Source organism: Pteropus medius, unplaced genomic scaffold, assembly GCF_902729225.1.
Source record: "Pteropus medius unplaced genomic scaffold, Ma_sr-lr_union100, whole genome shotgun sequence".
In the NCBI taxonomy this organism is placed as follows: domain Eukaryota; kingdom Metazoa; phylum Chordata; class Mammalia; order Chiroptera; family Pteropodidae; genus Pteropus; species Pteropus medius.
Window position 1 is genome coordinate 5,188,900 of NW_024340849.1, and position 25,762 is coordinate 5,214,661.

Below are 25,762 nucleotides of genomic sequence, written 5' to 3' on the forward strand. Positions count from 1 at the left end.
GGTGAAGTTGGATATCTTCATAATGTGAGTAAAAATTAGTTCCAAATGACTTAGACATTGATACATCAAAGACAAAACATTAACTCTCTTAGTAGAAAATGTTAACTATATTTTAGACTTTGAGCTAGGAAAGATTTCCTCAACAAGATTTAAAAGAGCATTGAATATACTAGCTAAGATTGACAAATTAAGATCCTTCGTAATTAAAGAAATTGAAAAGATGAATTATACCCTGGGAGACAGTATTTGCCCCGCATGCAACTGACTGGTTTAATATCAATAATATATAAAGAACTACAAATCAGTAACTAAAACATAAACAATTCAATGGAAAAATAGGTCAGAATCATTAGCAGGCATTTCAAAGAAAAGGAAACATGGACAAGACATATATCAAAAGCTCTTCAACATCATTTTCATTTAAGGAAATAGGAATCAAGGCCACAATCAGACTAACAAAAAGCAAAAAATCTGACAATAATGTGTGTTGGAGAAAATATAAACCCATAGGGGCTTTTTCTTTGCTAGGAGAAGTGCAAGTGATCACACCCACTTCGCGAAAACCACTGGGTGTTACTTCCGAGAGCTGAATATTAGTAATAACAGCAATTTTACTCCTAGACGTGTACCCAAGAAACACGCTTGGCTCGGAGTATCCAGAGACATGTCAGAAGTGTTCGTAGCCAGGATCTTCACAGCAGTCAAGGCTGGAAACGTCCCAGAGGCATCGGGGTGCGAGCCGTGGAGCACGATGCCGCCTCCGGCACCGAGCGCGGTCCAGCCGTCTAGAGGCGGCCTACACGTAGAACCTGTCATGGTGCTGTGACAACACATAACGTGAGACTTACCCCTCTGACAATGTTTCAAGTGTAAAACGGCCTCGTCCTCATCTACAGGTGCCCTGACTGACCCTGTCACCTTGGGCTGGGCCATGATGCCCGCCACAGCTTGAGTGTCGGCTGGTTCCCACAAGAAAGGTCTTTCTGATTATACAGAGATCTTCAAAATGTTTAATCACCAACCTCACTCCCTGAAAAATCTGAATTATTTATTTTATTGTTCTGTGGCCCCATGAAGCTAAAGGCCTTTCTCCCCTTTGCTTATTGCCGATGAGAGCTCAGATCAAGTTAATGCAGTTACTGAATTAAAAGAAAGTGGCTGCTGATCTATTTCCATTCCATGCTGAGAACCGTAGGTCCCACGTGCTCCAAAAACAGGCACTAGTTTCCTTCCTTCTGCTTGATTTTCTAGGTGAGATGTGTCATCTCCTTGAATTCAGTACGCGTTTGTGTGTGTACGTGGTGCCTTAACATTATTATCCTTGCACTGCGGGGTGGCTAACTTCTTGGTGCTGTTCCTGCAGACCCTTGTGCAGCGTGACTGTCGGTGCTCTATTGTGGAGACAAATATCCTGTCGTTGCTCTAGAGCCATCACTGAACTGAAAACGTCTGTGACAAGGTCTCAGGCTTCACTTCCACTCAGCTAAGCGCTGCTTCTCATTTCTGAGGATTCGAATCCCCCGTAAGATCTGCCTTCTGAACTTTCAAGGACCCTTTAGAAATGTGGGGTGTAGGGTGTGGTTTGGTTTTCTTTTCGGTTTCGTTTTAGTTTTAAACATTTTTTCGGCTCTTTTCCTCTGCGCACTTCCCCTGAGAGGTCAGGTCGCCTCCCGGGATTTCGGTGGATGCCTCTGCTTGGAAGATCCTCGGGGATCCTGGTGAACCATCATTTCATTTTCGCTGTTCCTTCCCCTTACCCATCTGCCCCCCTCAAGGCCTGATTTCGCATGTCCTTTTGTTTTTATTTGTTATTAAATTTATCGCTGTGACATTATAATGAATTTCTGTAGGTTTCGAGTGTACCACGCAGCAGTACGTTGTGTGTACACTGTACGGTGTGGGGTTCTGGGGGGACCCCTCTTCCAGAGGCTTAAGGCGTCCTCCGCATGCAGGCGCCAAACCTCAGTCCTGTGGGCGTCAACTTTTTCTCCTGTCCCTTTATCGCGGTTTACTTCGTTGTCATGGCAGCGGTCACACCACCTCGGTGTCGACGACCAGTCACAGCTGGATGTGCAGGGGCTGCCGAGGGTCACCTTTCGGCTCTTCTTGTCCACAGATTTTTACGGACAGTGGGAATTAAAAAAGAAAGAGACAGATAATTGGCTGCGAAGAGGAATGAAAAGGGAATAGAAGAAGTTCTTGTTTTAAATCCTCTTCTAAAATGTTTCTAAACCTTAATTCCGTCAGCTGACCCTCTGGAGTTGACAGCGTGACTGCGGTTGCTTGCCGGTGGCCCGCCCTGGAACAGCGTCAGCGACAGTGTCCTCCCCCGTCCCCACTCCCTGCTCGAGGGCCTCGGACGCTGGCCTCGGGCCCTGGGCCAAGGAGGGCCGCTCTGGCCTCCGCGGACCTGCGGTGTGGACCCTGGGTGCGTGCGCCCCGCCGGGCCACGCTGCCCGCCCTGGGACCCGCGTGGGACCCACAGTGTCTGTCGCCCAGTGTGGATGCCGTGGCCGGACAAGACCCCTCCGCGGTGGAGACGGGTCGGGGTTGGCACGTGGCGGGTAAAGCGGGTCGAGAAAGGGACGCTCTGCGTGTGCGAAGCCGCACGATGTCGCCGGGGACGGTCAGCTTAGAGGCATGCCGATGGCACGCGCGGGAGGACGGGGCGGGGAGGACGAGCGGGGTGTGGAGGGACCGCGCGGTTAGCGGCCCCAGCAGAGCTGCGTCCCCGCCCAGACGCGGTCAGACGCCGGCGCCACGCTTTCCGTCTCCCAGGCACCAAGCAGCCCGTCCGCCTTCCCCTGCATGGGAATAACTTTTTTGTCATCTGTGCAAGAGGGATAATGTGCTCGGAGAGGGTAGAGGACAATGTGTAAAGTAGATAGACCAGGAAGTAACGGGATAGGTGAAAACGAAGGTCTTCATGACTTCCGTCAAGTTTGGTTTTAAGTCCTAGCTCTAGAAACCACCTCCTTCCCCCGAATACATAGAGAAACACACGTATACACACACACACACACACACACACATACATATATATACATACTTACATATACACACCTAGCCCTCCCCGCAGATAAGCAGCATCCTCCCGAGGCAGCAGAAGACAGAGCACGGACTGGAAGTCACGTGGTCCCAGCTCCGGGAGGCCACAGATAACGTCTTGGACATTTCAGCTCCTGAGCCCTAAGGTAGAAGGACCCCTGGCTACTTTCCCATGAGACAGGACACAGGAACCCCAGGGTTGTCCTCAAGACCAGAGAAAATGGTGCATGGCCCTCACCTCACCTCTGAACAGTTAGTTCCCAGCACCACCCCGAACGCCTAACCAACAGGGTCTGCGGTTCTGCCCTGTAGAATCTGTCTAGGAGCCAGGTCCTAGAGCACTGGCTCGCCTGTGTCTCCGGGCTTGGTGCCATTTTCTTAAATTAACCTCCTCTTTCTTTGCTGCAAACTCCCGTTCATGTCTCCTTTGGCTTTGGTGCATGCAGGCAAACGATCCCCTTGATTTTGGCACCACGGGCATATTAGGAATGTGGCATAGAAAAAACAATGGTTGTTTCTAGGGACCAGCAAAGCAAAGTGGGGAGGCACAGGGTAGAGTGATTCTCGCTGAGTGATTCTGAGAGGAGGTTCTAGAAATGCGTTCTAGCACAATTATCAACAGAAAGTATTTGGGAAGACATACTTGCACAATGCTCTCTCTCCTGTGGGTGCAGTGGGGGGTGCTGACCCTTCATTCAAGACCAGAAGCACAGCCAGCAGGGCAGCAAAGCTGGATGTTTTGATGCTGGCTGCAGCAAGGGAGTCCGCCCACCATGGCAGGTAAGAGAAGTTAGTGTGGCCAGACTGTAGGAGATGGGGGTGTGTGGAGGAAGGTGGGGGTTGCTCTGGATGGGGCGCCGGTGTCTTCATCAGAAATGGGGAGAAGCTAGAGCTGCATTTGGCATGGAGGCAGCAGTCACCCCGGCGAGCTGGGACTGTGGTCTGCGCCTTGTTTTTGTCTCTGCACCCGCAGCGGCTTAGAGAGCGGTCGGTCCTGTGTTTTCCGTGTTCCAGCCGCAACCCGCGGCTTCTCAAGGAGCCCTGGTTTTTTCAGCAGGGGATGAGAACTAGAAACCAAGCCGGGGTGTGGTGGGGAAGGGAGGTTTGTGCGTGGCCGTTGGGCTGTCACTGCTTCAAGGCTCACTGGGACATGGGCAGAGATAGGAAACATATTTCTTAACTTCGTTTATGCCGATGATGTCAGGATCAGCTCAGGAAAACAGAGTTCTCCTTTCTCCGTTCCATATTCGTTTATCTCTTCCTCACAGCGAAAACCCTGGTTCCCTGTGACACCAGAGTAAACATCCCGGCTCGTCCCCTCCGCCCTGCGGCTGCCGCAAAGCTGTCTGTTTCAGAATCACTATGTGGGTGTCACGGCCGGCACGTCAGCCCTGCTTGACTAGTCAGTAAAGGCCAAGTTCTTTTTTGGCCAATTAGTTTGGTGTTTAGAACATATATAGCTCTAGTACTAAAGTTTACAAAACTCGAGCTCTAAATTGACTGGAATTAATTCTTTTTTTTTTTTCCCCCCTAAGTGGTTTATATTTGATACATATTTAGGTTAATTTTTTTTTGTTTCTAGTCAATTGTAGTTTGATTTTTTCTTTTGAATATGTAAACATATACATAACTCAAAAGTCAAAGTCGTATAGAGGGATGCTCAGAGAAGCCTCATTCCTGTCCGTAGGCCAGCACCTGCTTCCCGCCAACCCCACCTGTAAATAGTCATTGGTTTATGATTTATCCTTCTACATCACTTTTTATAAAAATAAGCAAATATATATATGTTTTTTTCTTAAATTATGCTTCCTTTCATGCAGAAAGGGCAGCATGCTATACACACTATTTTGCCTTTTTTTTTAATTTAAAATATATCCCGGAAGTCACTACGTGTTCACCTTTTTGAGTTCTCCACTACACTGATGCATCATACTTTATTCCGCCGGTTTCTGACGGATGGGCATTGAGTCGTTTCCTATGTTTTGCTATTATAAATAAAGCCACAATTATGAAAACCCTGTTCCTGTGTTGACTAGTACTTGTAGAAATGTGTGTTCAGAGCGGATTTTTGGGAGTAGAATTGCAGTTTCGTTAGCTCCTTCCTCTGCTGGGGCCTGGCCTGGCCTTCGGCCCCTGGGGCGTGTGGGAGACCCTCTCCGCGAGCTGCCGTAGGAGATGCTGTCACCTACCGGCCCACGCTCTCCCACATCCCTAAGTTCTCCTGCAGCTGCATAGACGTTGCCCAGGTCACCTCCGGTGCCTGAGGGACGAGCAGAAGGGAGGCCCTTTCAATGTGAAAGCGAAGGGGTTGTAAAGAATGGTTTGTTTGAAGGGCAGCGTGAAATTCTCTGCTGCGAGCGTGACGGGAGTGTATAATTTGGGAACTCACAAAGATCCATCCTGGACAAACTGTGAAAAGCGTCTGTGCCATTTGCAAAACACGAGCTCACAAGGGAGCGTCTTCCGCTTTGCGTGCGACCTGCGTTCCGAGCCGCGTGGTCTTAATGAACTGCTTTGAACTGCACCATTGTTATCCGTCCCACTTGACTTTAGCTTTACCTTCCTGAGGCTCGAGCACCATTCACAGACGGTTTACGCTCACCTGCCTGCGTTGAGAACCTTGTCAGGCCCGTCGGCACTTACTGAAGAGTTCCAGTTTGTCATGGATTGTGCTACAAGAGTAGGTTATGCAGAAACCAAGGACAGCACTTATTAATCTATACGATAATTATTCACTTCTTCTTTCATTTAAAACTGTCTTGTCTGTAAAAATGATACATTTTCATAGGAAATTTATAAAATAAAAGAATCATAAATAAATATAAAGATTGCTTTCGTGCACCCAGCCGCATATGATCACCACTATTTATACCTCGGTATCGTTTTCATAGTAAAGTAATTCTCTAGTGTCAGGAAAAATGTCAGATTCCCTTTTTTAACTCCTTTGCTACTTTATATCTAAATCGCAGTCCATTTGAGGTGGTACAGCAGTTGTAACAGGCAGTGCAGGAATCTTAACTCTCAAAAGCCCAAGTTAAAGTCCCTTCTTGATGGCTCCTGAAAGGCGAGTGAGTCCCTAGTTCCTGTTCTGGCAGGAGATGCCTGGCCAGTGGGGGGCCGAGGAACCATAAAAGTTATGGTGTGTTGTTGTCTTCTCTCTCTTTTAATTGAAAATTTTATTGAGATAATTGTGGATTCACACGGAGTTGTAAGAAATACAGGGAGCCTCCCTATGTTCTTTGCCCAACAGATAATGAAATGAGCCCTCATCGTAACATCTTACAAAATGTAGTACATCATCCCCACCGGGACAAGGGGACCACCCGCCTACGGAACGATGCGTGTGCGCGCGCCCACGTGCGTGCGTGAGTTCTGTTGCACGAAGCTGTACGAGATGCATAAATGTATTAGTACGAGAACAAGGGCATTCGTTACATTAAGTCCTATGCGATGTCGTCGCCTGCGGAGGGTTTCGCGCCCAGACGACACTCGGCGGTTCCAGCCCCGTGGAGCCCTCTCGTTGCCTGTGGTCATCGGTGTCACTCCCCGTTCCTCACCCCCGGCGACCTCTGACTTCTTCCGAAATTCCCACGTGTCTTTCATGTCGTCGTGTCAGGAATACCGGGTACGTGGAAGGCGTTCATCAGGTGACGTTTGGGGTTGGATTTTTTTCCCCTCAGCCCGGTTCCCTGGTGACTCCCCCACTTTCTGCCTGTATCGACGGTCTGATCCTTCTTAGTTCCCCGTGGCGTGGAGATGCGTGATAACGCGAGTCTCTGCTTGGAGCGATCGCACGTGGCATCATGTTTTTAATTTGGGGTTTCTTACGTGGATGAGCATATCGTAAATGCGATTGCTTTTGGGGTGTTGATGTGATACACCGCAACCTTGCTGAACTCAGTCAGTAGTTCTAGAAGGCTTCGCACGTGTCTTGAGTTTGCTGCTCAGACGATTATGTTACCTGACGTTAGCGACAGCCCTATTTCTCCCTTTCCAATCTGGACGCCGTTCATCCTGCCGAGGTGTCGAGATTTGAATCTGCCGCCCAGCATTCTCCAAAGTACGTCCTGGGACATGTGCTAGTCGAGGACACGTAAACACGTAATTTCGCCGTCAAACTAGTGTGAGAAATAGTGGGTTCAGCTAAGTTCAATAGGCTCCTTTGCTGCTGTACTTGTCAGAGCTTTTAATAGTCCGCGTTGAGTAATTTCTGTATTTCCAAAAGGGGAATAAAATTTCCCAACCCGGTTTGTCTACATTTTTCCACAGTGTCTGTGGTAATTGGAAGATGCACCTGGGGAAATGTTGCCATAGGAAATAATTTTCCCAGTGAAAATTTCTGACCTGGGAGAATCGCAGAGAAAGGCTGTATGGCTTGGTGGCTCTGACACGTAGAACTTTAGGCAGGTTTCCTAATGCCGAGGGCTCATTTCATTATCTGTTGAGTGGAGGGAAAAATCTGACTCCCGTGGGTGGGCAGTGAGGTGTTGAGGTGAAGAGTCACATACCTGGGTTCAAATCTTGGTTTTGCTACCTAACAGGTCTGGGGAATATTGCGCAAGGCATTGAACCGCTTGGTGCCTCAGTTTACTCAAACGTAGCGTGAGACTAGAAACAATTCCTATGCTCTACGATTTTTAAAAGGTTTTATGAATGGAACAAGTAAAGCCTTAGAGAAGCGTCACGCACATAGTAACCACCCAGTAGTTGTCACCTGTGGTGTTTTTATAGCTGAAGGATCAAGTGAGATGATCTGTATCGTCAGATACGGGAAGTGGGGGGCCTCCCATTGCCCTGAGGTGAGAGGTCAGAAGGACTGACTGTATTACCCTCCACAGGACCCGGTGGCCTTTGGGACAGGGTTGCAACCTTTCAAAGAGGCCACATGCACCAAGCAGAGGCGGCTCCAGACTCCCGTCTTACCTCCTGGAGGGCCAGCACCGGGAGGAGCTTCTGCCGGACACGGTGACCCCGACTGAGGGCTGGGCAGGAGAGGCCCCGCAGCCCCCCCGGTGAGCTGCCCAGGAGTGGCAGGCTGTCCCCAAACCCAGCTGAGCTCGGTCCCTGCCGTATCAATGGTGACCAACTGTCCCGGCCTGTCCAGGAGAGAAGGGTTTCCTAGGACATGCGACTTCCAACCCACAGCCAAATAGGGCAGCTTTTAGGGTGACCATAGATTTTGTCACCTAAAGCAAGACACTTTGAGAGTGAATTGGCCACTCTGGGAGCCACAGAGAAGGGCTGTGTTTGTTCCCAACGCAAATTCTGGGAAGATGGGGCATGTGTGCGGCCGAAGCAGGAAACCCCCTTTACCCAGGCCTCCCCACCATGGTGACAATGATGGGGACAGAGACCGTGATACAAACGGTAACTAAACAGCTTGAGTGTAAGCTGCCTGAACCCACTGTGGACGAACCAGTCCCGGACGCCAGCAAAGCAGGGGAACAATTACCACGACAACAAACATTCAGAAATTTGCAATAAAAATCTCTCTCGAGAATCTCGTTTTTGGAAGGTAAAAATGCCTTCAAGCCATGTGGAATGCAGCCGCATTGAGTCTTCGAGAGGCTAATAAGCTTTTCAGAGCATCAGGTCTCCAAAGGTCGGGGCCTGCCCTGCCGAGGGCAGGTGCGCTTGGCCCCGGGGAATACGGGGGTGCGGTCTGCCGGCCTGGGGGCTCCACCTGGCTCAGCCGTCAAGTGCCGGGACCGAACGCCCCGCAGCTAGTCCAAGATGAGCTCGAGTCTCCGCGAAGCCCACTTTCTTTCGCTGAGGGGGTAATGTCACTGTGTCACTCCCTAACCAGAGGCAGAGGGAGCGTTAACAGAGTCACAGGCCACGTGGAGGGGAAAGGAGTGTGCTGTCGGCGGACGGCTGTGGGAGGAGATAGAAGACGTCTGTCCCTCCGCTGAGTGTGGCTGTCCCCGCTTCCTGGGGTCAGCTCGAGCACATTCCCACAGAGGCTCTTCCTGCTTCCCCCGGCTCGGCGCCGGACCTCAGGGGCCCTGAAGTCTTTTCTGCAAGTATTTATGTCCTTGAAACCTTGAGAGCATCGGGCGAGGGAAGGTTGCGAACAGGGAGGAGGAAGAGGACAGGGGACAGGGGCGTCCTCGGCAGCCGGCTGGGCCCCGGCATCGTCACAGCCACAGGAGAAGTCGGACGTGGGCTCCTGCCCCAGATAGCGCTTTCCAGCAGGCTCATTCATGGTCTTATTTTTACGGAAAGATGAGAGTTGGAAAAATCTAAATATAGATCTGCACAACCACTGAAGAGCAGCGGAATAATTCATCCCGTGGATTTTGCCACAATTAATTTAACTCGTGCCCTAGAGACAGGAATAAAGATGGCATCCAATTTTTATTAATAAAAATACAGCCGTAATAAACACATTTTTAAACACACGTCTTTGCTGAATTTGCTGAACTTGTTTTGCCTTAGGGCAAATATCTGGAGGCGCCTCGCTGGATCACAGGACGCAGCACGTCTGGTGTTTCGTGTGCATTGCTCAGCTCTTCTTTGGTGAACTGATATTTCACGTCCATTGCTTGTTTTTCTATGGAGATATTTGTGGTTTGTTTGTTTGTTTGTTTGTTTTGATATTTAAACACTTTACATTTAGAAAACATGATGCTTCTGTCTCATAACTTTCCTATATTCCTGTCCTGATTCTTCTGCCTTTTTTTTGCTTTGTTAGTGTATGATGTTTGCCATGCCGGAGTTTTTAGTTTTTATAGAGGAGAAACTATCATGATTTCCCTAGCTTTGGTATTTAATACACACTCACATGCACAAATGTATCATGTATGTATCTTAATAGATGTTACTTTTATATGTGTCTCTGTATATCTTAATACATATGTATCTTAGTGTGTGTGTGTGTGTGTGTGTGTGTGTGTGTGTCTTCTTGGCCAGGCTTCCCACAGACCCAGTTACCTGTTTCACCGACTCACTTTGCGGGAAGACGGAACTCTGATGCCACGGGGCCACTTGCGTTGTCCGGAGGACCAGCCCGTCCGGCTGTGTATCTGTGAGGAAGGCTTTTGCTTTACACGTTGCTGGAATTCAGAAGCCGTGAGGAGAGCGTGGGTGCAACAAGGCCCGACCTTGGTTCCCCGGAGGTGGCCCGAGCCGCATCCAGCCACCGTGTCCTGGACGCCAGGGGCCGCTTGGGGGCGAAGCACTGAGCGATTTCTTCATGCAGCCCTGTGCAGATCTCTGCCCCCGAAAGTCTGGAAGGCTCCCCGTCTGCTTCTGAACTCTCGACTCTTACAGGACGAGCACTTTACATGGTAGTTTAGAATCTGTTGTGGTACCTGGCAGGGCGAGATGCCTCCCTCCGTTGAACTGGTTCCCGTGTCCCCTGAATTCCGCACGGGCTGCCACGTCCTTCCAGAGGCCGGGCGGGGAGCAGGTCCAGCCACGGGCGAGAGAACGTCTTGGAGGTGCTGTTCTCATCCGCCCGCATCGCCTGCTGTCTGTGGGGCCGTCTGGAGCGGTCCAGGTTGACCAGAGGACTCTGATACCATCAGTCGCTCGTCTCTTTCATTATTTACTTCTCCAATAACTTTCACCTGCTGCCTTTAGCATCTACTCACGATCTTCTCAATCTATGATTTGTAATAGGAGTTGCAAAATAGCGATTTAAAAAAAAGTACCTATTACTGGTTTGACCACTTCGCTGAAGTTTTCCATAAAGAGAAACTTAGGTCACCCTGCAATGCCAGTGGTACAGGAAAGACAGGATAAACGCGTGCTTTCTTCTTCACGCCCCGTTTGTGAGAACAGCGAGTTGGTGCCCTGGCGACCTCAGGGGGGAAGAGGCAGGAGGAGGCTGGGGAGACGCGCCCTCCGGTGACGTGATGGTGTCTGCTGCGTTTCCCGATTCTGTCCACAAATGGCAGTGTTAAAGAGGTTTTGCTCTTAAACTGTCGAAAAGGCCCCGAACTGGAGTCGCTAACAAACGCTGGACGGAGGGCTTCCGTCCGTCTCGGAGGGGCAGGTGATCTTCCCTGTGCCCGCCCCCTAATTTTCCTTGTCTTCACCTCCATTTGTCTCCCGGTCGGCACATCAGGACACCTGCTCTCTGGAGGTTTTGTTGTTTGCTGTGGGATTCATTACTGATCATGTGGGCTTTCGACAGTCCCCTCAGGTGCTGAGTAACCTCAGGTAGCTTCGCACTGGGGAGAACAGTGTTGCTTTCCAGGGACCGAGACGTCCGAGGCCCGTGAGCCTGCGGGAGGGGACGCAAAGCTAACTGTCGAGTTCTTTCTATTGCAAGTCCGCAGGAGACCCCAAGAAGAAGCTGAAGAAACCAGATGCGGGAGGCCCTACAGAGAAACCATAAACGCCATCTCCATTCTTCCTTCCTTAATAACAGCACTGATTTTATTCTGGCATATGAGTGACAATGGGGATGATGATGGTGACGATGACGGGGTGTGTGTGCGTTTGCCGGCGGATGCTGAAGTAGGCGGTGCTTACAAACGAGTAATTTGGGGGAAGTACCTACATAAATCTGAGTTTTGTGAGTCAGGGAGTAGGCTAAGCAAATCTCAGGCCCCGACCCCCTGGACGTGGTCAGCATCCGCCATCACAGCAGCCTCCGAGGCACGTGTGCTGTGAATCACCCGGCAGACTGTGACTTTTTCAGCCGGCGTTTGCGGTCATTTTGGGGCCTGTTGCGTCGTTTTGAGACAGAGTCGACCCATCGCCCGTCCTGCCTCCTGCGTCTGGCCTTCGGTCAGGCGTGGCTTCTTCTGCTCAGCTTTTCTGTATTATTTCTCCTCCTCAGACTAGACGGACCCTCCTCGGCTCTATGCCCGTATTTCAACCTATATTTACCTCTTCGTCCATAGTGCTCTCCTGAATTGTGCCTTGCATGTAGTTGTTGATTTTCTAAAATAAAACAGAAAGTTGACAAGTTTTTCTACCCAACTTTTTCTGTCCTGCAAAATCAGTATGCCTTTGGGGTCGAGGCCTCTTTCGAGAAACAGAGAGACGAGGAAAAGGAAAAACCACACATCGGGCACAGGACTGACTCAGGTAGTAATCAGTGTCTGGAGCCCATGTGGTGACACCTCACGAACAGAAGTCATTGAGTCGCCGTCTTCCACAAATACTAGCCGAACTCCCCCCACATGTCAGGCGCGGTGCCAGGTCCGGCGGGTGGGGCTTTAGCTCTCGAGGGGTCTATTAGGCTATAACAAGAAATGTATCAAAGGGATGGGACATTATAAAGGACGTGACACATATTTCGGCGAAGATATATCTGGGGTCCTCTGGGAGCTGACAAGGGGAATACCTACCTCAGTCTTGAGGGGCACAGAGGGACTACCGGATGAGGGACGTCTGGGCTGAGACCTGCCGATGGGGACGAAGGGATCGAGAAGTCCAGGAGCCCCACAGGCAAAGGCCTTGTGCCGTAGAGTCCATTCCTCCGACTGTAAAACCTCAGGCGAGTCTGGAGCGGAGGGCGGAAGTGAACGAACTTGCCAGACGCGAGACGGGAAGACACGGTGACGGCCCGTCACCTGCAGCCCCGCGGGGCAGTACGAGGCCTGGGTGTTCCCTGGAGGACGGCGACGCGTGGCAGGGAGTGGCACGGGTCACGTCGCGGGTCTGGAAAGTGACCCCTGTCTCGCAGCGAGCGCTCCAGAAACGGTCGGGCAGTGGGAGGGCGTCTCTGTCCTTCTCTGTCACTTTCGGACACACGAGCGGCCTGCGGAGGAGGCCGGCCCGCTTCTGGGACCCGTGCGGAATGCGCGGGACGGGTTCGTCCCCAGCAAGCGCCTTCTCCCCCGTCCCACGGGGTCCCTCCTTCCTGGTCTGTCCGCGGTTTGCACAGACTTGACCTCAGCAGCCTCCATTACCCAGCGAATCGAAAGAATAAACGAAGTCAACTTTGCTGTTCTCTGGGGCACCTTAGAAACTGCTGCTTCTAACGCTCAGGGGCCGCTGAACTTGGGGGAACAGCTCGTAGGAAACACCAATTCGTGCGCTTTCTGTGTCAGAGGCTGGGAGATGAAACACAAAACCATAAAGAGTCTCTAGAAAGTTGGATCGAAGCACACTGAGATTTGGGCAGTGATAAGACAGCTTCCTGCACTTGACAGACTTGTGAATATCGAGCGCTTTGATTGGCACGGAAACGAATGGGGAAGAAGAGGCCAAGTTACCAACTTCAACTTTTTTTGTGTGTAGTTTCAATCTAGAGTTAGAATATAGGACGAGAAGCTCATCCTTTCACATTGTAAAACCTTCAGGGAGAAAGGAGAGAGCACTCTGCGTTTGGAGTGAGTGAGTAGCTAACGTGGTCAAGATGCTTCCAGAAGCAAGTACACTTCTTGGCTGGTCTTCATCCTTTTGAAAACACGCTGCTTCGTAAAATACTCGTGCTTCATCTCAGCTCCTGCCCAGAGGAGTCTGGGACAAGTCAGGCCCTCTGCCGACAGCCACCACTGCCCCGTCCCATCGATGGGACGACGAGCGGGCCGGCCACGGAGCGGGGGGTGCGGTGAAGAGGCCACGACAAACAGGAAGCCCTTAACCAGGACACACGCCGAGGAGTGAGAGCGAGCAGCACTCTCAGCTGTCAAGGTCAGTACGTAACCTTCTAGAAAAAAGGTGGGATGTGGCCAGGGTCACACTTTTTAAAATTAATAGTGTGCCAAGAGGGGGTTTGTTAATACAGTAGTAGAGAAAGGGCCGAGGGAAAACGCTGTAGTTAGTCAAGTGGTTCAGTTCTACAGACCTGTAAGTTCAATGATGGGTGTGGTTTGGTAAAAGGGTGTCGCTTAAGTCCTTTTTCTTAGTCTATTTCGACAATTGTATTTATAGTGGGTCTGAGAATATGGTTCTTGAGAATGAGAAAAAGGAGCTAATTTTGTCAGTGTCAGGGTTAACCTTTCTTACCTCAAGAAAGACGGAGCAAGGATCAACTTAAATAATAAATATTCACGATCGAAATATTTATCATCCTACGCGACGGTCGGATAGTCGATATTTTCGGTTTTGTAAGCCATATGGTCTCTGTCACAACTACTCACTGTAGCAGACGATTTGTAAACAAATGAGCCTGGCTGAGCTCCAGCTAAACCTGTGCCAAATGGGCCGCAGCTGACCCCGGGCCATGGCTGGAGGACCACACCCGACCCAGACTGAAGCTGCTGCTTTCAGTGGAAGTGAGTTTTTCTGGCCCCTCGGGGGTGGGCTACCTCCTGGGGCAGGTCTCTGACTCGCTAGAGCTCCAGCATGTCATGGTCCCCATGTCCCTCCCTGGAAAAGGTCTCTGAAGGAGGCACTTTGAGACAGGGAGCAGAAACCTAGGCTGTAATGTCGCTGGAAGTATGAGCCTCTCGGCAGCGGTCACATCCAGCCAAAGGTGCCAGTCAAACTCCGGCATCTGAGAAAGAGGGAGGGAATAAGTCTCCATACCCAAAGGCTTCATGGCCCCAGTCGTCAGCTCTCAAAGTTTAGCACAGGCTCGGCGGGAGGCCCTTTGTGTCCCAATGTGTCCCCAGGAATCAGAGCAGGGGAGGGGGTTTCCTGAGCATTTCTGCCACATCTCAGCATGAGCGGGGTGGGGGCTTGGGGAGCCGAGTGACCCGCAGAGTCCGCCCCGTGTTCAGGAAGGGCCGAGGCATCTGGGAGAGCGGAACAGAGCTCCGACATCAGAAGCAGTGATGCTGGGGGCATGGAGATGCTTCTGTCTGGAGGTCGTCACCCAGCCCGGCTCACCTAGGAGCCTGAAGTCCGAGGTGAACGTGTGAGATGAAGTCACACGTAACACGGTTCGCTGAGACGTGCTCAATAGTAGAGCACCCCAGTGATATTTTGATTCATGATTTCCAGGAGGATGAGGCTCTTTTATACAGACAGCTCTATTAGAGAAAAAACCTCAAGCCAAAATCCCTCCATAAATCATGCAAACGATGGCAGCCTACACAACAAAAATAGCTCAAGCTACTCTATTTGTCTTTGGTTAGATGGTGATAAATAGGGCTCATCCTCAGCAAAGCGGTAACAGCTGAGCTCTGTCTTCAGCCACATGTCTGTCTCCCGTCCCCTTTCACGGGGGTCTGTGCCCTCCCTCGATGTCAGGCGCTTCTGAAGCGCATGCTCTGTGCTCCTGGCCTCGGCTCAGTTGGCTTTGGATGCTCTGGGAATGAAGAGGTTACGCTAAGTTATTTTCAGTCGGCACCCCTTTCCAGGACTTGTCCTACACACCTGCCTCCTGCCTCCTGGGAGGAGGACGTTCAGTGAGGAGACAGGTGTAGGAGCTGCCGCGAGTGCAAGATGCGGTTCTGTCTCATTTCTTTTAGGGGCCGTGGCCAGAGTGTCGCAGCGGCCACCTGCTTTCTCCCTTGTGTTTCTTCCCTCTCTGCCTGCACCTGTGCCATGTTCTACCCAAGGTTTATCCTCTTTCCCTTCCTGTTTATTTAAGTACCGCGACGCTGCCTTTCCAGCGCACACGCACGACGATATCGCGCACACTTTGCCTTTGCCAAGCGGCATCATGACGCCATTTATCGCGCGACGCCGTGACATTATATTGCTGCCTGTGCACGCGAGACACGCCACCATCGCATTGACGCATTACGCCTGCATACATCTACCTGCATGGTTTCATGACGCACACCACACGACGCGCACACATGCGACATGCGACGCGGTAAATCTATATGTACATATATCTCATGGATCATGTACACACCGTTCTTCGACATTTAATCCTAATAAGCACGTAACGATTTTTTTTATATCGTGGAGGTCTGGCGACATTTGTTTCTAGCTGTGATCGTAAAGTCGTGACTCGGAGCGTCACTTCTTTCTTTTTCAAGGCCCCTTTGCAATTCCGTATGAATTCGGGGATCGGCTTTTCCCCGCTTCCGCAGCTTTGGTAAGAGGGGTGTCAGACCCGTAGGCCGATTTTCCCCTTGCACTTCGGAAGCCTCTGGTTTCCTTTCTCTTGCTGAGTCGCTGTGGCCCCCGCTTCCTGCCCAGCGCGAACGTCGGTGGCGAGCGGCGGCCGCGTCTCGCTCGCAGCTCAGAGAGAAAAAGCTTCCGCCGCGGAGCAGGTGCCGGCGCGAGGCTCGCGGAGACGCCCTTTGCGGGCCCTAATTCGCGTCTTCCGAGCATCAGTGTTCTCACCGGTCACTTGCCTTTTCTTTCTGCTGGAGCCTCCCTCACCCTTTCCTGACATCGCTGGACGGGCTCTATTTCCTCGCTGGTCCCAGCTTCAGTCACGCCGTCGCCACCGTGCACGGCCCTGGCTCCTCCTAGGTCCCCTCAGCGTGAGGGCGACGTGGATTCTTTCGTGTGCCCCTGTCCGCATCATGTCTCCAACCCCGGTGGGCTTTTCCACTCTCCCGTGACCTCTGCTAGCAGTTTTCCTGATGAAATACTCTCTGTCGAGCCAGTGGGCACGGGCTCTGTTTTCCTAACCGGACCCTGACTGGGATGCACGGGGTCAAGGACGCTTAGCATTGTTGTATCTCCCTGCGGTAACAGGTGGTGTCTTGGCAGCCCTCTCTCTGCATGTCCATGGGCAGCATCCTGGTCCAAGCTGCCGGCCTGTCTTGAACAGGTTGTGGCAACAGTGTCCTGAGTTTGACATCCCTGTTTGCTTCTTCCCAATCCGGGATCCATGCAGCAGCCGGAGCAGCTGTACTAGGTTAGGTGCATATGGATGCAGGAAACAAAAGCTGGTTTTCCTAACCGGCTTCTAAAATCTGGAAATTTATAACCTCACACGATGTACTCAGACTCTAGAGTTGCACATTCAGTGGCTCAAGGATGCCCTCTGAGACGCAAGTTTAAAAGTTTAATCCTGCCTCTCTGCCATCGTCATTATCCTCAGGCCGATTTCTTTGGAGATGGCTGCCTGTGATAATTGGGGCAGCATCTTTTCTTGTTCAAATACAGTAAGATTCCGGGGGCGGGGTGGAGAGAGGAGAGAGATCTGTCTTTGACATAATTGTAAATAATTTTCTTTGCGTGGATCGGGTCAACCCAGTTCACGGTTGGCTTTACCACCCACACCCCAAAATTAATCATAGTTATCAGTGGAGGGGCTTAGATTCCTCATCGTATTCCTGTGGTATGGGAGAGGGAGTGGACACCCAAAGTCATGATTCCGTTAGGAGCGAGGAAGTCGAGATGGCTGTTGATGTTCAGTTATCTTTCTAAGAATTAAATCAGATCATGTCCATCCGTCACCGAAGCCTCCGGGAGTTCCACTGGCTCGTGGAATCATGTCAGAAATTCTGCAAGGGCAAACACGATCTCATCCCATCTCTCCGTGGGGTCTAATCTGTGACTTTCCATCCCCATCTCCAACCCCTCGATTGCCCCAGATACAACTTTGAAAAAGTTCCATTTATGCCATAGCAACATGTCCCAGGAACTGTGTGCGGTGCTGAGTTACAGATAGAAGCCAGATGCCATGGTAGCTGATGGCCAGGCTGGAGCTCCTTGACGTATGTCACTCAGGACACTGTCGGTGCAGACCCAACTTCGTTTCTGTCCCTTCCCCATGCCTTAGACTGTAGTCACATCATTTCCTGGTAGCGTCCCATGTCGTCACCCCTTTATCTCTGTCTCCCACTTTTCTGGTTGGAAAGTCTCATTCAGGTTGGCAGCCCCAGGGCCTGGCGTACTTGAGCTGCGAAACCTTTCCCAAATCTATCAGAATGAATTGTTCTCTCCCTGGAATGTCATCAAACTCGATCGAATGACTCGTATGGGCATTATCAAGTTTTATTTTAATACATCGCTTCTTTAATCTGTCTGACCCAGTACACTATGCACAAATCGAGGACAGAGACCGTGTCTTTCTCATGCTTGCATCTCCCGGCCCTAAGCAAGGCACTGGCCACGACTCAGGAAAAGTTTCAGCATATCGCGTCATTGAATTCCTTACAAAACAGAGATAGCGTGGGACCATCGCCAACCCATTCTAGGTGCAAATGATACCCCAGATGTGAAAGGTTTGGGAACGTAGAATGCTACGTAAACTGAAGGCGGCACCATGCATTATTACGTGCACGCAATATAATTTTGTTCTGATTATCAGTGCGTTATTGATTTTATGCTTGATTTCATGTTTCCTGAAAAAGTTTCCACAGCAGATGCTGAAGGTAAGTAGCGAACACTTCCTGGTGCTGTTTTGGGCGGAATGGCGTAGGCGGTTCAGAGCCGGCAAGACTGTCTTTAGCAGTTCCTGTCCTTTTCGTGTCCAAATTTTACCTCCTTTTTATGTTGACAGTCTCCTCGGGGCCAAATGCTTCTGTCCGATTCCTCTCGTTACAGAGGCGATGCTGTACTTCTATACTGACACGGCAACATGTTCCTAACAAGTGCTTAAGAAATTGAACTGTTGTCTACAGTCATGCCAACGTAAACGTGCCCGATCTCGTCTGATCTCGGAAGCTCAGCAGGGTCGGGCCTGGTTAGTACTTGGATGGGAGACCATGTAGGAAGACCAGGTGCTGTAGGTGTTAAAAAAAAAAAGAGAAAAAAAGAAATTGAACTGTTACTTTACAGGAGATGGGAGAAAGCAATGATGAACCTAGGAAATCAATCACGTTTTGATCTTATACTATAATTATATAAAATGCAACCATCACGGGGACACCGGATGGAGGGTACATGGGACCTCTCTGTTCTATCTTTGCAAATTCCTGTGACTCTATAATTATTTCAAAATAAAAAATTAAAAAAAAAGAAAATCAACCATAATGGTCAATTCGTATATGCCCATAGCCATGACACTTTTGTTTCTGGAGGGCCTTCAGTGGTCACTTCATCACCCAAAGCCAGCGCCTGAAGTCAGCAAAGGAAGGCCGTGCCTGGGGGGGCTGTCCTCATCGGTGGCGCCTCCAAACCACCAGGGCCACAGGCTCCTCCCCTCCCCCTCAGTCTCCGCTCCTATCTGAGCGTCTCAGCGAAGACTTCCTGGGCCTTCCTATCAGAAGGAAAACACTACGCCCGCTCCCCATCCCTGCTTTCCTGCTGTGCTTCCTCACGCCCTCACCCCCTGCATCCACGGAACTCACCAGACTTTTCACTTCTTTGTTTGACTTTTTGTCTCCTCCCACTAGAATGTAAGATTCACGATGGCAAGAATTTTTTTTTTTTAATGTATCGTTGCATCCTCCTTGCCTAGAGCTTGGCACAGAGAACGCACTCAGCGGATGTGTGTTCAATGAATGAATCTTTGTAGAAAAAGAAAGCTTGAAAGTAAGCTGACTATTTCCCCGAGAGAGAAGTTTTGCAGATCTGCACATCCTCCTCCAAGAGAGCGAAGCTGACTTTGAAACTAAGACCTTTTTCCTGTGTTTGCACTTCAGAAAACGAAGGTACCGCTGATAACATCTGGGAGGAAGGAAGCCCTGTGTCGTGCTGGGCCTCTGAGCGTGACGTTAGAAGAATTGTCTTTTTTATCGACCAGCCTCCAAGGTGCTTTCCAGAAATGGATTATCTTATTTTCCTTCTGGCTATTCTTCATGTATACAAAGGTAAAGATAATGTCTTCGTTTAAAAAATTTACTCCTGTTTTTTGGTCTTATAGTGTCACATGTTCAGAATTTATAATGCACTTCAGTTGGCTTAGATCCGTTTTCACTTGTTCAGAAAAAACTGGAAGTCGCCACTGCCAATCACCAGCAGGAGAAACCTTTTTAGGCGAAGGTAGAAACTGTTAACCTTTACCATGATCTCACTTTACTATCCAACTAGGTGTTAGAAAACTTAGAATCAGCTTAAGAGATCTGTTGGTATTTCCATCGTAACGTCTAATTGAACTACTATGATGTATATATATTTCAGCTCTGTGTGCAGAGATATTTTGGGACACAACTGTGAAACTTGCCGAGAATATGACTCTAGAATGTGTGTACCCATTCGTGGGCACCTTCACCCAGATGGAGTGGTTCAAGATCAGCGCGACCGAGAGAGAGTCCATAGCCATTTTCAACCCTACTTATGGCATGGTCATAAGGACACCCTATGCTGAGAGGGTTTACTTTTTAAATTCGAGCATGGCCCTCAATGACATGACGCTGTCCTTTCATAATGCCTCTGAAGCTGATGTTGGCTTCTACTCCTGCATTCTCGAGACTTTCCCACAGGGATCTTGGGAAAAGACGGTGCAAGTGGTTCCATCAGGTAAGTACAGATTTTATGTACCTTTTTACCCATCTACAACATTTGATTCTGTAAAGCCCAAATGGAAGCTACGAAACGCTTCGTTATGTTTCTGTGATGTTTTCCAATTCCATTCCTAGATTCCATGAATATCGTTTCAGAGAAATAATACTTTGAATTCGTTTTGTTTTTTTTTCCATGTGCTAGCATTTCTAAGTGGAAGAAATGCCTCCCAAATTTGAACGCAGTGGGAGAAAGCACGGGTCTTACGTTGTCTTAATGAAAACTCCGCCCTAGATTAAGCTGATGTTGGCAGCGTCTGTGCTTAGGCGCCCGAACATTTCCTCTTAGGGCTTTTCGCTCCAGCTGTGGGGCCGTTTCCTCTCCCTTGGCACACAGTGGGGCTTCAGCCCCCGCGTGTTCACGGTCCTCTCCCCAGCACTGAATCCTGGGCAGGGGTCAAGCACTGGCTCCATCTTCTGCTTCATCCCCATTTCACTAGAGAGGATTCTGAAAGCGTGAGCTGTCGTTTCTGGAAGAATCCGCGGACCCCTCGGAGTGTGTTCTCGGTGTAGTTTGGTGCTTCGTGTGTCGGTCCTCCCAGGGGATTGCGTCTGGAAGAGCAGAAAAACTCGGATCTTCATAGCCTTTACTTTCTATATAACCTTGTGTTATCTACTCATTGTCTCCAAATCTCAGGTTCCTAATGGCAAACTGAGTTGATAGTACCATTCTCTTTGTTGAATGGTTTTAGGATCGTGCATTTAAAGAACTTAGCCGTGGTAGTCAAGGAATAGTAGGTGTTATTCTTCTTACTATTATTTCCTGTGCTTTTGATGCAAAATGACTAGTGATGAATCTTTTAGGCATTGGCAACAGTGTTGGGCAGGAAGTAATTTGAGACCGTGCGCTTCTTGTCTGGCATCTCTCAAATTACCTCCCAGATGGGCATCCAGCACAGTACTTTATGTGGTATCTGATATAACGCTTTCTTTTTAAGGGATCCGTTTTATACAAGAATATTTCACAGTGTGGTATAAGCAATAGCGATGGTCAGAAGGCAAGAAAAATTTCGATGTGTCGGTTTTTCCTTTCGTTTCAGGCATTGCTAAGCTCAGGAGTAATTGTGCGTATGTGGGTGGAGCTTATGGAGTGTCAATTAGCAAAATCTCTTTCGTTAAATACTTATTTATTGAGGACTCCGTTTTGCCACTCGAATCCTTACTTGCCGTTGTGTTAAATGCCATTTGCGAGTTTTTAGTGTCTGGTCTGTTTTTGATCAGCCATGCAAGCGAAGGAGGGAATTCGGCGAAGTCTTAGAGTGTGCCTTCTTCACGTGAAGCTGTGCCCGTGGCCAGAGCAAGGTGGGCTTCCTTCCTGCCTGATGTGGCAGACCCGGGCAGTGCGGGTCCCAGGGCAGGTTGTCCAGTTTCTGCCAAAGCACGACCAATTGAAAAAAACAGCACCGCAGTGGTTGCCGGGGCGATGGGTGGGGAGATGGGGAGCTGTTGGTCAGAGGGTACAAAGCCCCAGCTACGTCGGATGACGCCGTCTAGACACCTGAAGTACAGTGTGGTGAGTGTAGCAATAATACTGTATCGAATGCTGGATTTTTGCAAAAAGAGCAGATTTCAGGTCTCATCACACACACACACACACACACACACACCCTTCTGGGAGAAGGCACGCTGGTTAGCTTGTCCGTAGTCATCATTTCACTACAGGCCAGTGACAGTGTTTCACTCACTTTTGAGACATAGAAGGCTGCATTTTTTTTAAAACTAAGGATGATAGTGAATTAAAAAATATAGTAGCTCTATTTAAAAATCAACCTTAAATATACGTAAAAGTTTTCTTTGTGTGCTTTATTAGCAACATATCGAATCCATGAACATCACGTGTGCGTGTAACATAAGGTGGGGGTGACCGTCTATTCAATGATAAAAGAGTGGACTTTGGGTCCAGAAATCCTAACCTGTAGGCTAAATTTTTAGAAGTTCGGGGGGATGAAGGAACTGAGCTGCACGCTGTCTCGATGTACCGATCTCTCTTCTTCGCTGATAGCTTATGATGTGGGAGGAGCTCGGTCAGTATCTTACGTAGCTTTTCCCATTTAATCCCCACTGAGCACTTGGACATGGACATACCTTGATTTTACAGGTGAAGACACTGCAGTGTAGTGAGATTTAGTAACCTGTCCAAATTCTCAAAATCCCTGTGTGTCCCAACGAGAAGTTGCGAGGTGACGTCTTGGGAGGACAAAGGAGCCCCCGGGGCCCTCAGAGGAGGAGAAATCAGTCTGCAGAGTCCGTGTCCTTTCTGCCCCATTCCCTCTCAAGCTTTCGGCCCAGAGTTGAGGATGCCTTATTCCGGATAAATGGTACCAGTTACGCAAAATTATGTTAGAATGCGTGTGAACTTCAGCGCAGGCATTTCTTAATTAGTCCCTGATTTAGAGAATTTAAGGGTAAGAATGGCCGCATTTACTTTGCTGCTTCATGGGAGGTGACATGTCAGAGCATGCCTTTCATGGCAGAATCTGTGGTAGAAGCAGGGTCATGCAGACAATTGCTGTAACCCATGTGTCTCTGGCCTTACTAGTCAGTTAAAGAAAATGTAGTTATGTTTATGGAAATGTCCCTCAAAATGGGTGGCCCACCCCAAGATACTCCAGTACCTAAGCTTTATTGGGTACCTACTGTGTATGAAGCAAACGAATGTCATCTCATTTAACACTTATGAACGCTACAGGGCAGGTCACGTGTTCCTATTATACAGGTGAAGATTCAGGGTCATTCGCTCACTCAAGGTTGCCCAGGGGCCAAGTCTCAGAACCAAGATGGAACCACATGATGCTCCCGAAAGTGCCAGAAATGATGTGAAGGGGAGCTTGAGTGAATCAAGGCGGCTCAGAGAGGGACGAGCCATCCTGGACCTTGAAGACGGGGAAGAAAAATTTTAAGACAAGCTGGGGTGAGGGGAGCAGAGAAAATGCAGAGAAAAGGACATCTCGGGGACGCTGATGGCATGCGGAAGGGCACAGCAGAGTTCACAACTCACGCGGGGGACGGAGAATGGACTCGTTGGGAGCACAGAGCGTCAGTAGAATGCGGTTCTCGTCCTGGGTTCTGAGGCCCTTCGCTGTCGCTAGAGGTGGCCTGAGAGGCGGCCTCGAGGTGAGGAAGAAACTGCGAGGCTGGGAAGCTCTCCCTGGCCACACCGGCGAACAGGCTCAGCATGCGCGAAGTCGGGGTCCCCGGTAAGATTTTCTACAGTAGCAGCTGTTTTGAGGAAGTGCCGCGGAAGCCGTCTGGCGCAGCGGCGCGGCACCGAGGAGGCTGGGGCGTGAGGACAGCCCTGTGACCCGTGCCGAGGGAGTCTGAGCCTCGCCCTGCGATGCACACCGCGAGGTCACCCGGCGGCCTTCCGAGGGAGACACCTAGTAAACCCGTTTGTTTGTTCGTTTGTTTGTTTTTTTGTTTTTTAAACTTCCTAGAAGATTGAATTAGTTGCAGCCTTACAGGAGGGGAAGAGTATTTCGTGGATCGTAACACTTATCCACTGCAGGAGTGTACATTGGTGCATCTGTTGTATTTCTGGTCTTCGTAATATGTGGGGTTCTCCGGAGAAACAGAACCAAGAAGACGTGCAGGTGTCTAGAAAGAAATTCCTTCTAAGGAACTGGCTCGTGTGATTACGGAGACTGGAAGTCCAAGTCTTCAGCGCGGGCCAGCTGATGCACGCGTGCTCGTGCACGCACACACGCTCACACACACACACACACACACACACTAGAATTAAGAAGGGCTCTGTAAGATGTTACATTTCAGCAGTCTTTCATTTAAAGGAAAGGATGTTATTAAGCAGTACCTATAAGAAAGAGTCAACTGATGAAACAAACAGAAATCTCACTCCTTAATGAAATAAAATAGTCCATAGAGGAAGCAGATGATAAAGAGCGTTTTAAGACTTGTGGAAAGCAAGGTTATGGTTACTGCCCTTCTCAGGGGTGAGATGAACGGGAGTCTGATTGCGGACAGCGGCTGGCGTGGGGCCAACACTGTTTTTATTGACTCGCATAAACTCGCTCTCCACTTGCTAAGGCTGGGAGTTGTTTGCTTGAAAGCACATATCACCCTGAGAGCCGACTCTCAGGCTTGCCGATAAAACTCTACAACCAAAAGTTAAAAAAGAGAAATACAAGAAAAACACCTCTAAGACAAGACAAAGCTAGATTTATATCCATAATTAAGTCCGATAACTGGATGGCTGATAACGTTTCATGCACGAGCACAAGGACACCTTTGGGTTTTATGCACGTGGTGTCCTCTCTATCCACCCCGGGGTGCACACCAGCCTCCCCCTGCACCCTGCGAGGCCCCCCTGTCTTCTACACTCATGGGCCATAGTACATTCAGAAAGGAACGTTCGCTTTAGACTCGTTTGAAAATGCACTCCGTCGATATGGAGCAGGGGATGGAATTGGCTGTGATCTTTGCCTGCAACCATTTTTGTTACGTACACAGACCCTTACCTTCTTTGGGTGGCTATTTTTTAAAAAAATTATTTATTTAAGTTAGTTTCAAATATACAGTACATTGACTAGACATCTACATAGTTCATCAAACGATCCCCCCAGTTGCTCCCTCCCTCCCCTGACCCTCCACCTAGCATCATATTAATGCTGACCGCATTCCCTCTGCTGTGCTCCCCATCCTCATGACCATCCATTAGCTACTAATTTGTTCTTCTTTAACCCTTCACTCCATTCTTCCAACTCCCCAACACCCCGCCCCCCGCGTCCGGCACCACATTGTCCACTGCATTTGTGGGTCTGTTTTTGATGAGTTTGTTCTTTTTGTTTCTTAGATTCTGTATGTCAATGAAATCATATGATATTTATCTTTCTCTGTCTGACTTATTTCACTCAGCATAATAACCTTTAGGTCCATCCATGTCATTGCAAATGGTAGGATTTCATTTTTTTAATGGCTGAGTAATATTCCATTGTATATATGAACCGTAACTTCTTTATCCGATCACCTGTTGATGGGCATTTAGGTTGCTTGCATATTTTGGCTATTGTAATTGTGCTGCCATGAATATTGGGTAGCATAGATCTTTACAAATTATTGTTTTGGTTCTCTTTGGATAAATACCCAGAAGTGCAATTGCTGGGTCAAAAGGTAGATCCATTTCTAATTTTATGAGGAACCTCCAGATTGTTTTCCATAGCGGCTGTACCAATTTGCAATCCCACCAACAATGTAGGAGGGTCCCCTTTTCTCCACGTCCTCACCAGCACCTGCTGCTTTTTGATTTATTGATGATGGCCATTCTGACAGGTATGAGGGGATCTCTCATTGTGGTTTTAATTTGCATTTCTCTGATGATTAGTGACCTTGAGCATCCTTTCATATATCTATTGGTCATCTGTATTTCCCCCTTGGAGAAATATCTGTTCAGGTTTTCTGCCCATTTTTTAATTGGATTGTTTATTTTGTTATTGTTGAGTTGTATGAGTTCTTTATATATTTTGGACATTAACCCCTCATCAGATGTATCATTA

The 25,762-nt window shown here is 49.3% G+C and overlaps 1 protein-coding gene and 1 pseudogene across 2 annotated transcripts in view; both read left to right on the plus strand.

The window, feature by feature from the left end:
- Nucleotides 1-13,614: 13,614 nt before the first annotated feature.
- CD226 (CD226 molecule) overlaps nucleotides 13,615-25,762 on the plus strand; it is a 66,765-nt gene continuing 54,617 nt past the window's right edge. Inside the window, exons 1-3 of one of the 2 annotated variants that reach the window (XM_039839844.1) lie at nucleotides 13,615-13,644; nucleotides 19,398-19,565; nucleotides 19,876-20,214. In XM_039839844.1, coding sequence (XP_039695778.1) covers nucleotides 19,520-19,565; nucleotides 19,876-20,214 — 385 coding nt within the window. In that variant the 5' untranslated portion in view covers nucleotides 13,615-13,644; nucleotides 19,398-19,519. Of the gene's footprint in view, nucleotides 13,645-18,932; nucleotides 19,152-19,397; nucleotides 19,566-19,875; nucleotides 20,215-25,762 lie in introns of those variants that run through there. The other variant, XM_039839853.1, reaches the window with a different exon arrangement.
- Nucleotides 18,427-18,545, plus strand: LOC120590233 (uncharacterized; annotated as a pseudogene).